General features: G+C 40.1%; 7 protein-coding genes across 7 annotated transcripts; 5 read left to right on the top strand and 2 right to left on the bottom strand.

Annotated features, from left to right (window-relative positions):
- The first annotated feature begins 61 nt into the window (after positions 1–61).
- BATDEDRAFT_90412 (uncharacterized protein) lies at positions 62–1,310 on the top strand. Its single transcript, XM_006680871.1, has one exon. The coding sequence runs from the start codon at positions 88–90 to the stop codon at positions 1,156–1,158; it is 1,071 nt and encodes a 356-aa protein (XP_006680934.1). The 5' UTR covers positions 62–87; the 3' UTR covers positions 1,159–1,310.
- Positions 1,311–1,748: 438 nt separating this feature from the next.
- On the top strand, positions 1,749–4,021 carry BATDEDRAFT_90581 (uncharacterized protein; the record flags this gene model as incomplete). The annotated part of the gene is made up of 8 exons (XM_006680870.1): positions 1,749–1,806; positions 1,946–2,011; positions 2,111–2,182; positions 2,833–2,939; positions 3,045–3,085; positions 3,163–3,244; positions 3,609–3,704; positions 3,782–4,021. 8 exons carry the CDS (start codon positions 1,749–1,751, stop codon positions 4,019–4,021), a joined length of 762 nt encoding a protein of 253 aa, XP_006680933.1.
- Positions 4,022–5,752: 1,731 nt separating this feature from the next.
- On the top strand, positions 5,753–7,450 carry BATDEDRAFT_90410 (protein translocase subunit TIM44; the record flags this gene model as incomplete). Its single annotated transcript, XM_006680869.1, has 4 exons — positions 5,753–5,815; positions 5,987–6,331; positions 6,409–6,957; positions 7,068–7,450. 4 exons carry the CDS (start codon positions 5,753–5,755, stop codon positions 7,401–7,403), a joined length of 1,293 nt encoding a protein of 430 aa, XP_006680932.1. The 3' UTR covers positions 7,404–7,450.
- Positions 7,451–7,898: 448 nt separating this feature from the next.
- On the top strand, positions 7,899–9,675 carry BATDEDRAFT_37243 (uncharacterized protein). The gene is made up of 7 exons (XM_006680744.1): positions 7,899–8,067; positions 8,201–8,275; positions 8,362–8,410; positions 8,503–8,597; positions 8,659–8,754; positions 8,842–8,922; positions 9,052–9,675. Exons 1-7 carry the CDS (start codon positions 7,942–7,944, stop codon positions 9,541–9,543), a joined length of 1,014 nt encoding a protein of 337 aa, XP_006680807.1. The 5' UTR covers positions 7,899–7,941; the 3' UTR covers positions 9,544–9,675.
- Positions 9,676–9,746: 71 nt separating this feature from the next.
- On the bottom strand, positions 9,747–11,139 carry BATDEDRAFT_26522 (ESCRT-III subunit protein SNF7; the record flags this gene model as incomplete). The annotated part of the gene is made up of 4 exons (XM_006680628.1): positions 9,747–9,838; positions 9,927–10,156; positions 10,302–10,479; positions 10,974–11,139. The coding sequence occupies 4 exons, from the start codon at positions 11,137–11,139 to the stop codon at positions 9,747–9,749; spliced, it is 666 nt and encodes a 221-aa protein (XP_006680691.1).
- Positions 11,140–11,518: 379 nt separating this feature from the next.
- On the bottom strand, positions 11,519–12,546 carry BATDEDRAFT_33521 (palmitoyl-(protein) hydrolase; the record flags this gene model as incomplete). The annotated part of the gene is made up of 5 exons (XM_006680706.1): positions 11,519–11,770; positions 11,874–12,049; positions 12,130–12,200; positions 12,272–12,382; positions 12,455–12,546. 5 exons carry the CDS (start codon positions 12,544–12,546, stop codon positions 11,531–11,533), a joined length of 690 nt encoding a protein of 229 aa, XP_006680769.1. The 3' UTR covers positions 11,519–11,530.
- A 948-nt stretch (positions 12,547–13,494) lies between these two features.
- BATDEDRAFT_26520 (uncharacterized protein) lies at positions 13,495–15,021 on the top strand (the record flags this gene model as incomplete). The annotated part of the gene is made up of 2 exons (XM_006680627.1): positions 13,495–14,076; positions 14,218–15,021. 2 exons carry the CDS (start codon positions 13,495–13,497, stop codon positions 15,019–15,021), a joined length of 1,386 nt encoding a protein of 461 aa, XP_006680690.1.
- Positions 15,022–15,344: the final 323 nt, after the last annotated feature.

Genomic DNA, 15,344 nt, shown 5'->3' with positions numbered 1-15,344 from the left:
TCAGTTTTGTTTCGACTTGATTTCATTCTAGAACCAGTTTAAAGAGCCATAAAACGGTTTTATTCAAGCAGTCTTCTCTTTCTTGTAATGTCATATAACAAGAAACGCACTTTTCTTGCCATGGCTGACATGGATGTCGATGATGGTTTGAGTCTGGACTCGAACCATACTTTGGATCGCAGCAATTCAGTCAGCAAACCCAGCATCGACACTCGCTGCTACACAACTAAAACCAACTTGATAGACAATGCCTCTTACCGTCGTCTTGACCGACTTGATTCTCAAGATACAGTCTTGTTGGAAAAACTGGGAAAACTTTCCGTTGCTCATTCATCTTCCATACCACATGCCAATATACAAACAAATTTGGTGCTAGATAAACTGAAACATATGGCAGTCAACGAGATTGAACATGACTCTGTCATCACTCTGACACAACATTCTCCTATATGCGATCCAGGCCGTAACAGCAAGTCGGTGCACCATTCGGATACACCTGGTTTAGATTTAAACCCACGTAAAAAGATAGCATTGCTTAATGACCTTCAAGACACACTGTCAAAGCTTACTCTTGCTTCCTTCCCAAGCCACCATGCTCCAGATTCACCACTTTTTGGCTCTGCCGACTATTTATTAGAATGCTCGCATGAACTTGAGCATCCAGTCAGACAGTCGCCTCCCAACACATTGCTTAAACAAAGAAAAGATTCTCCACCGTCATCTCACAAAAAGCCGGATGTACAGCGACATAAATCAAATGGAAAGGATGCAGCTTCAGAATTCATACTCAATTCAATTTTAGAAGATGACGAGTCTGGGCGGGAAACTGATCTGGAAGACAACGATCATACTACCACTGGCCAAGTAATGTTTCGAGGTATTCCAAAAGTACTACTGACAAGGTCTTGGCAAGAACTGGATGCAGGCCAAGGAATGCGATTCAATCCTGCACATGCTCAACTCGTATTGTTCAGGCCTAATATTCGATTTGATCCTAGCGCTGGCATAAGATTAAAAGTTCCATCCCCCAATCGATCTGGATACAATAGTACGATTCGCAACTCAGATTCAAGAACTCATCGCCGAGTCTTGTCGCCAATTAGGCGATTATCACAATCCACCACAACCACAGGCGATATTTCGATGGACATTGCATGATGGTAATCTGCTATTTTGCTCGAATTGTATAGGTTTATCATTATATTTATTGCATTGGATATACTTGTTTGATTGGCTATAATTCACCGCTGTATTCATGTAAACGGGGTACTAAATAAGAGTCAGTATAATAAACAGTCAATCTTATGAAATGATTCGTATCAAATTGCTGGGTTAGTTGACATATTAATCGACTGGGATGATCACCTTTTGGAAAAATCGTGTATTGTCGTTTGCGCATGGATAGCTGCTCTGTCTAGCAACGATGGTGAGTTTACATTCAGGACAGGATCTACAAGACACTGAGCACAGAATGGTATTCTCCAAATCCCGCGTTATCAACGCACCTACAGTCAAGCGAGACAGTTTAACGCAGCAATCACCTCTAGTTTTGAAACAAAACCGTTTGCCACAACTTGCTGTCATGTACATGCTGATTGTGGTCACAACAAGGAGAGAATTGATGATCCTGTTCACGCGCTGAACACTTATTATTGCTGTTGTCAGCTACCATTTGTCAAGCACGGAAACGTAAAGCTGTATCTTTCAAAGTTCTTTTAACCTTCAAACGGATCTGCACATATATGGTAATGGAAGATTCAGCGCAACAGACTGTCGCACCCATAGAACTTGCTCTTGACCTGGAGTGTAAGTAATTGACGCATTAGAGCTCAATACACTCATCTTTATGTTGAAAGAGCAGTATTCACGTTTCAAGTCGTTGCTATATAGCTCTAACCTATTATCATGGATATGCTAATCTACTTGAATAATTGACTGAATACAGACATTGACTCTAATCTTTATCGGAGCAAGCAGCTATGGACCCCTGCTGGAAATCGGGGAGTTTTTGGTAGTGTTTGATCAAGCTTATCGACTTGAACTTTTTGAGCATGCAAGTGAAGCAGCCTTGACTGTATACTGAGACTGCTATTAATACTATTGTATTTAGGTGGGCAGGTAGTGGGTCTTGCACTCAGTGCTGCTGCAAAAACAGTAGACTCCAAGTTTCAAGTTCATGTCAGTAATCTGGCTGGAGTGATTCAACGAATATTCTAATCTTAATCAACACCCTAAATGGATGCTAACCAAAACTTTTTACATTCATATTGACTCAACTACTGCAGTCTCTTCACAGTTACTTTCTTTTGGCTGGAGATCATTCACTTCCAATTATATATCGTGTTTACAGAATTCGTGATGGTCAGTTTTTAATCCTTTTCAGATGTGAAATGCTATTACAGTCGTATTCACGTAAAATGGAGCATTTGCTATTTATCTCGCAATGGTTGGATATCTGTTGTTTCACTATTAAAAGTTGACTGCACTATTTTTCAAGAGAACAAAGACTCCATAACTCGGAATTCAACTGTTGCTCTCATACCAATCACTCTGCATTATAATGTTTGGGTGGATGAAAGAAGAGTTGAAGATTGAACAAGTATAGGTTGACTGGAAGGGTGATGCAATGTAAACATTCGCTCAGCTGTTTTATAAAAAATGAGCACAAAGACCAGTCAACTAGAAAGTTTAAAAAACAATGTTTCCCAGTGAATTTGGTTCCAATCATTTACTGAAACTGTTTACTGTGTATTTTGTCACTCCTATTCAGTGTTTTATTTTACGTGAATACGGCTGTAAAATGGTAGTCATGTACTAAATGTAAACGCACAGGAAAATCGTACGCTAGTCGTACTGTGACTGCCCGGCAACGAGGCCGTGTCATATTTATGCTCATGTGCTCCTTTCAGGTTGAGGAATTCTCGCCTCTGGCTCATCAAGTAAGTTGTCATGAGATCCTTTTGTGTTTTTTAACTACCATAGTGTTTGATGTAAAAAACAGTATGGCTGTTTACATCTTATTACTTGTTGCCTATCGATTTTAGTATGACATGCCAAATGTCCCACTGCCCGAGTCATTGAAAAGGTAAGCCACTGCCCAAGTCATAACTATCAAAAGCACGACTATCGCTGACCGACACTTGCTGATATTGATTCATTTAGCACTGAACAGCGTCTTCGAGAATGGCTCGAAGATCCACGCGCTGAAAAATACCACAAAACCATTCAAATGCGATTGGAACAGGTAGTTTCATTATCTGTTGAATTTGACTTTTAAATGACCATAGATGCGTGATGGGTAGATTGCATTTTAATTGTAGTATAATCCAGCCTATTGCAGTTGATATTCGACCTGTTGGTCATCGACGATTGAATTTGGACTCAAGGGACCCTATTCAGGAAAGTCAAAACTAAACTTTTAAAAAGTTGTGACTAGTAAAATCTAATGTTTTAAATGCAGATGGTATGGATGCGAGCAATTGGGAGACTTCCGGATGGTATAGCATTTCATCATTGTGTTGCGGCGTATTGTTCTGATGTAGGTCTATAAAGATCGTAGACAAGATGCTGCAATATCTGCTATAACCTCATGTATTGGTCGTATTTAGCATGAACTGCTCAACACTAGTCTTATTCCACATGGTCTTGCTCGTCTTGGTGGACATCGCAAGCTGACCATGCTGACCAGTCTCGATCACGCTATTGTGAGTCATTCCATGTCCAATACATCATAGTATTTTGAACGCATTTAATTGACACTGGATACTGTTGTGAGAAATAGTGGTTTCATGCACCGTTTAGGGCTGATGAATGGCTTTTGTACGTCATGGAGAGCCCACGATCTATTGGTGGGCGAGGGTTTGCTCATGGCAGGGTGTACACGCAAGATGGACGATTGGTGATGTCCACTGCCCAAGAAGGAGTTGTCCGAGTCAACACATCTCCTAAAACGGATGAATCTGAGCCTTTAGCTACGGGTAAATTTACACCATTAAAATATACTGTATCGGCCAAAATTTAAAAGTCAGCGTTTGAAAGAAATCAATACTGTAAATTGTATTGGTCAATTGTTTTTATCAATAAATATATTGGGTGTCTAGAGATTTGTATTTATACGAATTACGCTGTTGTCATCATTGCTGATATTGCCCATTATGTTTACAGGATACTTGAAATTAGTCGATGGATTTAAACACGCAAAGCATAGAAATACAAGCCAAATGCAGTGGTCACACATTCAAAAACAAACCTTCGAGTTTCCTAGCAAGATCAAACGAAAAAGAATAGTCAAAAGGTTTCCATCCCATTTTGTTGACAATATGTAGATTCGCCCCATGTTTCAGTAAAATATCTACACATTCTGTGTGGCCATACGCTGCAGCATGGTGCAATGGTGTAGATCCATTTCCATCTACAGAATTCACATCAGCTTTTTGTTCGAGTAAAGCTTGGATCATATCTGCGTGACCCTTTTCTGTTGCTATTGTGAGGGCTGTCTTTCCCTGCTTGCTCATTGCTGATATCAAATCAGGATACCTTTCCAAGCATAAATTGAACGCCTATTTATGATGGTTAATATGTTGGCTCGATTAGATACGCACGAGTGCAATCAACACACCAAACGTTTGACTTACAGTGATATTTCCATACTCAATGGCAATCATCAATGCTGTATTATCCTTGAAATCCTTTAAATAAAAAGAGATGAGCATGGTGCTGGACTTGGTCTTGTCAAGAGTTTTGGCAAGTCATGCTAGATAACTGTAGTTTTGACAATAAGTCGTTTCTAGATGATTGCACTCCATCTAATGCAGTCATATCTTGACAGCACAGACCACGGTCAAACCACATCAAGCATTCCTTTACCTTGGATAGATGAGAAGCTTCACTCCAGTTGCTCAGAAAGAACTCGAGTAGTTCGTTCTGATGCCATGCGATAGCATAAAACAGCATTGGCCATCCATTTTCTGGGTCAGGCACATTTGGAGGCAAGTTCTTTGATTGCAACAACCTACGCAACAAAGGAAGGTCGCCTTCAGCCACGGCTAGTTTGAGCAGCTGCGGGTAGACGATATGCGTAATGGAAGCGTTTGTTGTTGGCATGATTCGCTGGGTTGAAATAAGTCACGATTGCTGAATTATTGCTATAAATGGCTGCAATAACTTGAGGATTACAACGTGTTGGAGAGGCTTTGCATTGCGCTTGTTTGACTGAATTGAATAGGATTTGAGCGTTAAATCTTGATCCAACAGTCATATGAATCTTGGCACGATCAATGTTGATCAAACAGATTCGAGTTATTCAAACAAGGAAACCATCTATTACATGCATGGTGACAAGATGCATCTATTAACCAGTGAATCTATTTGAAAAATAAAATGTTATGTTCCTTTACGACTGATGATAAAAAGTATAAAAACGAAGAGATAAATTGAGTAATAGTAATCATCACCACTGGCGTGTTGTTTTGCAAGTATTGGTAGATTGTCTGCTGATTTGAATGATAGAAAATCCATCAATCGTGTTTCTTGTATCATGACGACAATCTGACTTGTTAGCACGGCTAGTTGAACAATCTGCGCTTCTCAAAGACTGCAACAGCAGTCTGATGCCATCAGAATGTTCATGAAGCATGAAATTGGCTTAAAATATAAATAATTTTTTTTCCGCGTTCTCATTCTTTTTGTCTTGAGCTGTAAAAACAACTGCATTGAAACACTCGATTACATTCTATTACCATTGTGCACAATCATGAATACAGCGGCTGCATTAACTGGCCTAACCAAACATTTATTTATTCGACAGCGGACAAAAGTATGTTACTTTGTTTCTAATAGTGTGTCATCAATGGCTCAACTAGTGATATGCAAACTCGATCACAACTTGGTCATTGATGTTTCAATGATACGATCCCCTTTGTTGAGAATATACAAAAGTATTGATTGGTATTTTATTTTTGAAACTATTTCCATCGTCAATCAACAGCGCAACTTGGTATCGGCATTGATTCCCCGATACAGTCCATCGTATTCGCAGGCAAGAGCTGTTAATGTCTTTTCTGTCTTTTCCGAATCCATCAAACGACAGATTGACGAGAACAAAGAGTTTCAGGAAAATGTCAAACAGCTTGGAGAACAATCTACCAAAATTGCTGAATCTGATGCAGTCACTCGAGCAAGAGAGGCTGTTACAAAAACCTCCGAGACCACTTCAAAGGTTATGAATGCTGTTGGAGCTGTAGTGGACAAGACACTCGATACTCCTGTTGTTAAAATGACTGGTCAAGCGATTGCAAAAACTGTCGAGGGTGTTGCCTATGTATCTCAAAAGGTTGTCATTCTAGTGTTGTGTAAAGATTCTATGATATCCCAACAACCAAATTGATGAAAATGTGTTTAAACTAATAGGCTGCCGAGCCCATCGCAAATACCACAGCTGCAAAAGCCATTTCTTCTGGAATCAAGGAAGTCGTTGAAAGCTCATCCAATGCATTTTACACAGAATACAAACCCAAGGAGGTTAGAGAAAAAGAGAAGCAAGAGCGTCTTGACTCGTACAGGAAGCGCAATCCATTGTCAGTGGTTCAAGATCCAAGCCGTCCCGTTTTGGCAGATCCCGAGGCTGGCAGCAATGTTGTTATGCACAAGTCTAGCGAAATGACAGAGGCGTGGCGCAAGTTTTTAGAAGAGAGCACTCTTGGTCGAACCCTCTTTGCTGCTCGTAGATCTGTTGAACAGAGCGAGAGTCCTTTGATGTCCCGCGTACGAAACTTTCTTGCCAGTACCAAGGTAGAGGAGTCTGAGCATGCGCGAACCATTCGTGCATTTAAGCAAGTAGAGCCTACATTTTCTGTAGATGCTTTTCTCAAGGAAACCACTCAGTATACTATTCCCGAACTGATGGAAGCATTTTTGAAGGGGGATGCAGATACTCTCAAGGAGTGGTGTAGCGAAGCAGTAAGTTTCAATGCATTCAAATTCTGATTTCAACTTGCAGTTGTAGATGCTTGAATGGGCGAGACTCTACTTTAAATCGGCTGAATCCAATTCATGTTAAATATCACTAGGCGCTTGCTAAACTGACTGCCGGATTTGAATCACAAAAGCAGCAAGGACTTGTGTCAGATAGCAAACTACTGGATATACGTGGTGTTGATATCCGTCAACTGAAACTTCTCAACGATGAAGTGCCAATCATTCTAATTGGATTCACCACCCAGGAAATTCTGTTGTTTCGCAATCGCAAAGGAGAGATTGTAGTGGGTAGTGAGGATGTAATCTTGACAGCTTCATACGCGATTGCATTCACCAAAGCACAATTAGTGGATTCAGAAGTTGAATATAATCCTGCTACCAATGGATGGCTGGTTGTTGACTATGCTCGTCACTCTTCAGGATGGTAAACAATACTAAACACATAAAGTCAAACAGTTTTATTTGGTGACTAGAATGATTCAAGTTTTTTAAAATGGAGATTTTGCAATAATTGATAGATGTAGAGCATGTTTCTGTACAAGACTTGACCTGATGAGAATTGTCATATCATATTTACAGTTGTATTCACGTGAAATGTAATACCTGTATATCTCTTGCGGTGATTGCTTTGGAATAAACAATGATTGAACATTCGCTATGCTTATAGAAATTGACTTGATGAACATTCTTGATGTCTAAGATCATACAGTGCAAGACCATTCTTGTTAAATTGTTGGAAACATTCAAGAATCTACTCGCGATATTGCTGTTCAATGGTTAACATGAACAGCAAAATGTAGCTCAAGTTCCGAAAACAGAATATCCAGTAAACTCGGTATGATTGACACGAATCATGTCATGGGACTGACTGTTTATATATTTTGACATTCTTGTTTAGGATTTGATTTTACGTGAATACAACTGGAAACTATAAAAGCAATCTGCAGATCGTCAATCAAATCCAACATGTCCAACAAATCAGTCGTTATCAGTAAATTTGGTCAGCCTACCGATGTCGTAAAAGTGGTAGAGACTGTCCGTCCCAGTGTTGGTCCTGACCAAGTCCTCGTCAATGTTAAACTTCGTCCGATTGTGAGTTTCAACCTATGTTGTATGGGTATAATGAATCTACTGCCTATTAGTATAAATCCAGCTCCCTATACCAATGCTTGATTCGCATGCTAGAAAACAGTGACTAATTCGGTCTGCATTGGAGATCTGTTAGAATCCAGCAGATTGCCTTTCCATTATGGGTGCATACCCTGGTTACAAACCCCAGTCGCATCCATCCACTCCAGGAGTAAGTTGTAATGCTGTGGCCGAGCTCAATGCAGTGTGTAATCACTCACTCTTGTCAATACACTATTCAACAAATTGTCGATCTAGTTGGAAGGGTATGGTGTTGTTGCTGAAGTGGGTGCCAACGTTACTGATGGTAAGGTCATCTGCCAGTTTACCGATCATCGAGTGTATTGATTTTCATTCATCTCATACTAACAGTACCATGTGTTGATTGGGGCACTGCAGTCAAGATTGGACAGCGAGTTGTGCCATTTTTCAATGCTTATGAAGGCATCGGTTCTTGGCAAGAATATGTCAGGGTTGGAAAGCATGATTTTGTGGTATGTCAAGCGTCGATCATGTTTGATTGTCGAATTATTCTGATAAAATGCTATTCTACAGAATGTTCCCGACAATGTTTCAGATGAAAGTGCTGCCCAACTGATCGTCAATCCAGTAACTGTGATTTGCATGCTCGATCAACTGAATATTCCAAAGGTATTTATACTGTTGCTAGCATCGCATCACGATCTACACCGCAATGCTCAACTACTGTTACTTACAATTTACGCCGAGTTGATTTAGGGAGAATATCTGTTGCAGAGTGCTGCCGGATCTACTCTTGGGCGTCAGACCATTCAACTTGCCAAGCATCGCGGAATCAAGGTAATACCACGTTTATGGTTTCTTTGAGTCAATGATGATCATTATTTAATACTTGCAACCCTATCAATGCTTTTATATTGCTACTCACATTGTCTACTATCAAATTATGGGTTATTTTCATGGATTTAGACTGTCAATCTTGTTCGCCGTACTGCCCAGATTGAAGAACTCAAGGCTATTGGTGCAGATATTGTCGTCAGTACAGACGGTCTTACTACCTCGGCTGAGATTGCTGCAGCAATCGCACACTCCATGGGTGGTAAGAAACCTTATGCAGCCATTGACTGTGTTGGTGCTGAAGTCACGTCGGCCATTACGATGTCTATTCGTGACAGCGCTACAGTTTTGGTGTATGGTGTTCTCAAGGGTGTTGAAGGTGCTGTATTCGTCCCATCGCTTATTTTCCGCGATATTACCGTCAAGGGATTTTGGCTTGGATCTACACTTATGAAGATGTCGAGTGCGCAGCGTCAGGCTGCATGCTCAGAAGCCATGGATCTTATGAGCAAGGGCATTGTTGCTCCTCATAGTGGTGAGATTTTCCCAATGGATCAGGTTCTCCAAGCCATTGCCAAGAGCAACGAAATGGCTCGCAATGGAAAAGTGCTTCTTTCGTCTTGAGCAGTTTTGATGACTTGGAATGAATTGCTGTAGTCCTTGATGCAAAAGTGTGCAAGCATTGCAGATTTGGTTGAATCAATATCTCCAGCACAAAAATGAAGAGGCGAAGCAATTTAGTGTTGATCAAATCAGATTCAATCTTTTGTTCAATTCAAATATTTAAAACGATATATATTGGATTCAAGAATTAATGCCATTGCACATCACATTGCCATGCTTGCTTGCAACTCGGCCAGTTCAGCATCTTCTTCTTCAACAGCAGGCTTCTTGACAGGCCTGGGTGCTTGCGCGATTGCTGTAGCATTTTCCAAACATATGAATTGTGAGTCATGTTTGAACCATTGATGTACATGTGAATATCTCGCGATGAATATGCGACTTACCTGGAACAGCTGTGGAGGGTACTGCAGGTGCAGTATTTAAATCAACACCGGTATCCAAAAGCTGTGCATCCAATGCCTCTTGCTCCATAAGCTCAAGCTCTTCATTAAGCTCATCTTCGTCAAATTCGGTGCCAAATCCGACGGGTTGCGAAATAGCATCCGAAATCTCGTTTGCCAAATCCATTTGCTCTCTAATATCGTCCATCGTATCGTCGACTTTGTCAATGTTACTGTATGATAGAAGTGTACGTGTTGTGAAATGATCAAGATTGTACAAAAATCAACTATTAGTGTTTTGATCATAACGCAGGTATCTGGTGATGGATTGAATCACCCTGACATGGGTGTTTGTCAAGCCATATTAATAAAACGTACAGTTTTCCATGAATCTGTTTCATAGCGTCGGCACCAGCCTTCATTGCTTGCATTGTTTCCAGATTGACACTAGCGTTCTCGATTGCCATTGCCTGTGTTTCCAACGTCATTCGAGAGCCCATGATCTTGTTAATCTGCTCTTCATATGTCTTTTTACGCTTCAGTGCCATAAGCGCAACTGATTCATTCAGTCATGAGTAATCAAACAATCAAGAAATTAATAGTTAATGATGGTTCTTGATGCAACATGATTTTTACACATGGCACCACAGTTGCTTTGAATTGAAAACTAAATGAACTGGTCTAATTTAGAGTGATCCTTGGTAACAAGTGATGAATCAACAGATGAAGCACACATCTTTTGGAGTCTCCATAGAGATCTTGGGCCATCATGTGTCAAATAAAGCCTAGAATTCACCCATGTTAATGAGGTACTGGTCCCATTCCCTTGATCTTCAGTTGTATATTCAGACAATGTGCTGCCAAAAGCCATGACTTGTTCAAAGTCTCAGATACATGCTGTCCTACCCCAATCCCCACTGCAAGACTTGATAAAGCTTACTACTGAATGCACAACACAGTGACCCTATGCAATACAGCTAAAAGAAGCCATCAACCCTAGCCAGATTACTTTTCTTTATGGACCAAGTCCGGACAAACCCACCATCTCACCTCGTTTGTTCTTGGCGGCATTCAGCTTTGCTATCTTGAGTTCAGCATCAATCTTGGTCTGCAAGTATTTTTCCCTCTTTTCCAACATTTCAAGTGACTCTCGTAGCTTGACGATAGCATCTTTTGGGGTGGTTTGAGCAGCCTTGGCCTTTCCAAATAAATGCATGGTCTTGTATCAAACAACTGGCTTGTTCTGCAGTGGATGGTCAAGTATTGAAATTTCTAATCTTGAATTTTGGAGTTTACAGCCTGTGACAAATGAGATGAGAACGGAGACCAATGAGAAATTGCCAGCAATGATCAATGATTTTGTATTGAAAGTTGATTTGAATGACAAAAACATTGTGTTTGTATTAGAGAGACAATTTGAGTTGCTGACACAGTCAGTTGAACGACTTGCGCTTCTCAAAGACTGCAACAACAGTCTAATGTCATTGGAATGGTTTCAAACTATTGCAAAGTTGGTCATGATGCTTTCTTGAATCTACAAAACGATGATTTCAAATGTTTATAATTCTAATTCACCAAACATTCAAAACATATTTGATTTTAGTCAGTTATTTATTGGAGCCTGTTGCAGTAGGATCAAGCACTTGCTTAATAAAAAGTTCAAGTTCTTCCAACTCTTTGGGATGGGTAGAGTGTCCCATCCCATGATACGTTTTAAAATCAACATTCAACTTGAGTTGATTCTTGAGATATTCAGACGACAGTTTTCCGTACTCATATTTAACCACCTCGTCCTCATGTCCATGTGCCATGAAAAATGGAGTGGTATCATTGATTGTTTTCTTGAGCTATTTGGAATAATTAGCAGACAAGTAGATTTGATTAGCACGTCAACAAGACTTTTTGTAATGTAGGTTGAATTTATATGCTGCAAGATCACTAGCAACCAACCTCGGAGATCTCGTTTCGGAGTGCAAGATACCCACTCAATGCTACTACTCCAGCATATTTGGATTCAGATGTAAGGCTAGCAAGCAAAGATATGACAGCTCCTTGAGAGAATCCACCGAGCAGGATTCTATTTGTTGGGATTCCCAAATCGGCTTCAGTAGCAATAAGCTCATGGACTAGAAAAGTATCGAATTGAGATTAGTTTATAAAGTAATGATAGGTTCAATATTCATATAGAAACAAGTGTTGTACATACTAGTCTTGGCAGATGCCAGCAACCCAGGCTTATCCTCTCGTCCATTACCATTGAGCGAAGTAATGTCATACCTGTTATATAGATCATTAGTTGTAATTGGAGTAGAAACATTACGATCCAAGTACAACATACTGCAGCTTACCAAGCTGGCATCACTGCACCACCATTCAATGTCACTGGAATGTTTGGTGCATTTGGAAATATCCACTTGATATGAGGAAGTCTTGGTGCCAACATCTCGCCGACTGGTTGCCTAATCCATATTCAAAACAGTACACATCTGTTATTACTCATGCAGCATAGAATCTGATCGTAAAATGCATACCAGCCATAGCCAGAGTCTCCCAGACCATGCAGGAACACCACAGTGGCAGTATGTTTGGCAATCGCAGGGATTTGAACAGTAGTCAGCTTCATGCTTGTTAACCCAAGATCAAAGTGAAGATAAATTTATGATTTGCATTTCAAACCATTGATTTCTACCATCATTCAATCACAGGCTTGAGTGATGGTATCAACAATCAACTAAACATTCACTTTGGTTTTAATTTGTAATACGGTATTCAAACCATATGCGAATTCACTGCAGATTAGTTTAGAACACCAAAACATGATATTGATGGGCTTGATAGTTGACCCAATATATCAAAGTGGCATACTGCTTGATTCTTCTTGCAGTTATACACTATCAATCATGCCACTTGGTTAATCTCCAACTTCAAGGTGATTGAAGCTAACCAGTTTAATCCCAAATACTGTTATACACTAGCCATAAAGCATATTGAGAAAAATCAATAGCAATAGACTGGGAATCACAGCTGGTGACTTGACTCGAACGCCTCATAAAATATTGGGTGGTGGCGACGCGGCTTCGTGGTTGAAGCTTATCAGAATACTCAGATTCAAGCAAACAACGCAAGTGGCGTAGTTCATCAGTGCTTCTGTAGTGGAACTATGATAGTGAATACTTGCGATTTGTTGTCAAGTTGGTGCATGTCGAGTGGTGGTGGAGAATTGAATATCAAATAAACAGAATTGGAGTTATTCGTGCAAGTTTATTTGATTGATTTCACATTATACATTTCTTATTCCATCTTTAAATTTTCATCGTTGTATTATTAACTTTCAACAACTTGCTACTTACATAGCAGCAGCAACTCCATAAAGAATCGTTGTTGGACATTACAGCCGTATCATACTTGCAGACTGGCACTCTGGATAGGATCACAAGCTCAAATTAAGCTGGCTACTAGATACTTGTTCTATTTGGGTATTTATACACCACCTAACTGCACATTCACTCACTCTATTCAAAAACAGCAATCAAGCCTTGCTCGTAAATAGCTTCAACGGTTGGAAACAACTATGCTCGTTTATATACTTTTGCTACAATTACTTGTACAGGGATTGATAGCGGTACCTATATCAGAAGATACATTAGGAGAACAAAATACTGTCACAATCATTCGATATGATCGTGATAGTCCTTTTGATCAGACGAGACGCAAGTCATCTTTTTTATCAACTCTAAGTCCCATCACTGATGGGATAACACGATTAGGAGTTCAGCGAGTAGCCGTGCAGCCTTTTCAGTTCACCTTTATTTGTACAGACGCTCCACCTGATGTTTGTGCTCAGGCTCGAGCTGGATTTGAACGGGCTGGACAACTCATTGCCAAATCCATGCAGATAACAAAGACTATCAATGTACAGGCAAGATATCGATCGTTTTGCAACTCTGCCCCACCAGGTCAGGGCTGCATGTTAAACAATACACTTGGCCAAGCTTCTGCTGCAGCCTACTTTTCTGCAAAAACTGGTGAATCAGACGATTGGGCATTCTATCCTCAAGCACTGGTTAAACAGCTTCCAAGAGATCATGTACTCGAATTTAACAAGTTTGATATCCTTGCAGAGTTTAATGCAGACTATTCCTTCTACTTTAGAGTAAGTGTTTTCATCCTATAGATCTGTCCTACTGCATGTAACAGCAAAGGGTGCCATTGGTAGTCGTTCAAGCAGTGCCACCATTGACTGTTACACGCAGTTGAAACCACCTATTTACTAATTAAACATTTCAATGTGTAGGGCTTTAATCGGCCAATTCAACCCACTGAAACCGATTTCGAGTTTGTTGTCTGTCACGAATTGACTCATGGTCTAGGCTTTGATACTGCCTGGGCATCGTACTATTCTGTATACCAAGGCTTGACAAAAGACTCTTCATACTTGGCTCCGTTGGTCTATGCCAATGGCACTACTCCTGAAAACTCTATTGTATCCAACATGGAACCCATCAACATTTTTGACACATTTCAACAGCGATCGTCTGATAACGCTGCCCTCAAAGACATGGCCAGAGCCATTGCATCATTTCCCAGTACCGATATTAACATTATTGACTACATTAAAGCGTTTCAAGTATCTGGGGGCCCATACAATGCGGCTCGACAAGTATTTTCTGCCGTCACAGCTGGAGTTCGATCCATATACTTCAAGCCTAAAACTGGGTCCTCTCGTATCTATTTGCAAACCAAGAAAGATATATTCCAACCAGGATCCTCTATTGCACATCTAGATTATGAGCAATACTGGAATGGTCCTGATTTTCTCATGATCCCTGCCATGCAAAACCTTACTGGATACACTTTGGATAGTATTATTGCTGCCAATACTCGAAATGTAGGATTAAATGGAGGCATATACGGACCCAACATACAGAGTATTATGCAAGCTATGGGATGGCCACTATTGACAGATTCTATAGTCAGTCGTATCAGTATCAATCCCACACCAGAAAAGATGAAATCTGGTTGTTTGTCCGACTATGCCAATAAGATGGTCATCACTATTGCTCTTACCCTGCTTTCCGTAGCCATGCATCTCATGTAACCAAGCAAATAAAGTGTGATTTCTATACAAAAGCTGACTTGATTGACATGGATTGTGCATTCTAAAGTTATCTTATTAGTATAACGAATAAACATTTAAACGTCATACTGTTGATTTGAAAACATTAATGCATTTGGAAGATTTTAGTTTAATTGACAGCATCAGCAATTCAACTCGATATCTGGATTACAACGAATAAAACGGTAGATTCCTAATTAACTTACAATGCAAGTTACTGATGCCAACTTGCTACAACCACAACATAATACGATTGTAACAGATGGTGTAAATGACATGGTGGATTCATCTTCATACATTTTACG

Source organism: Batrachochytrium dendrobatidis, assembly GCF_000203795.2.
Source record: "Batrachochytrium dendrobatidis JAM81 unplaced genomic scaffold BATDEscaffold_10, whole genome shotgun sequence".
In the NCBI taxonomy this organism is placed as follows: domain Eukaryota; kingdom Fungi; phylum Chytridiomycota; class Chytridiomycetes; order Rhizophydiales; genus Batrachochytrium; species Batrachochytrium dendrobatidis.
This window is presented reverse-complemented; position numbering and strand designations above follow the sequence as displayed.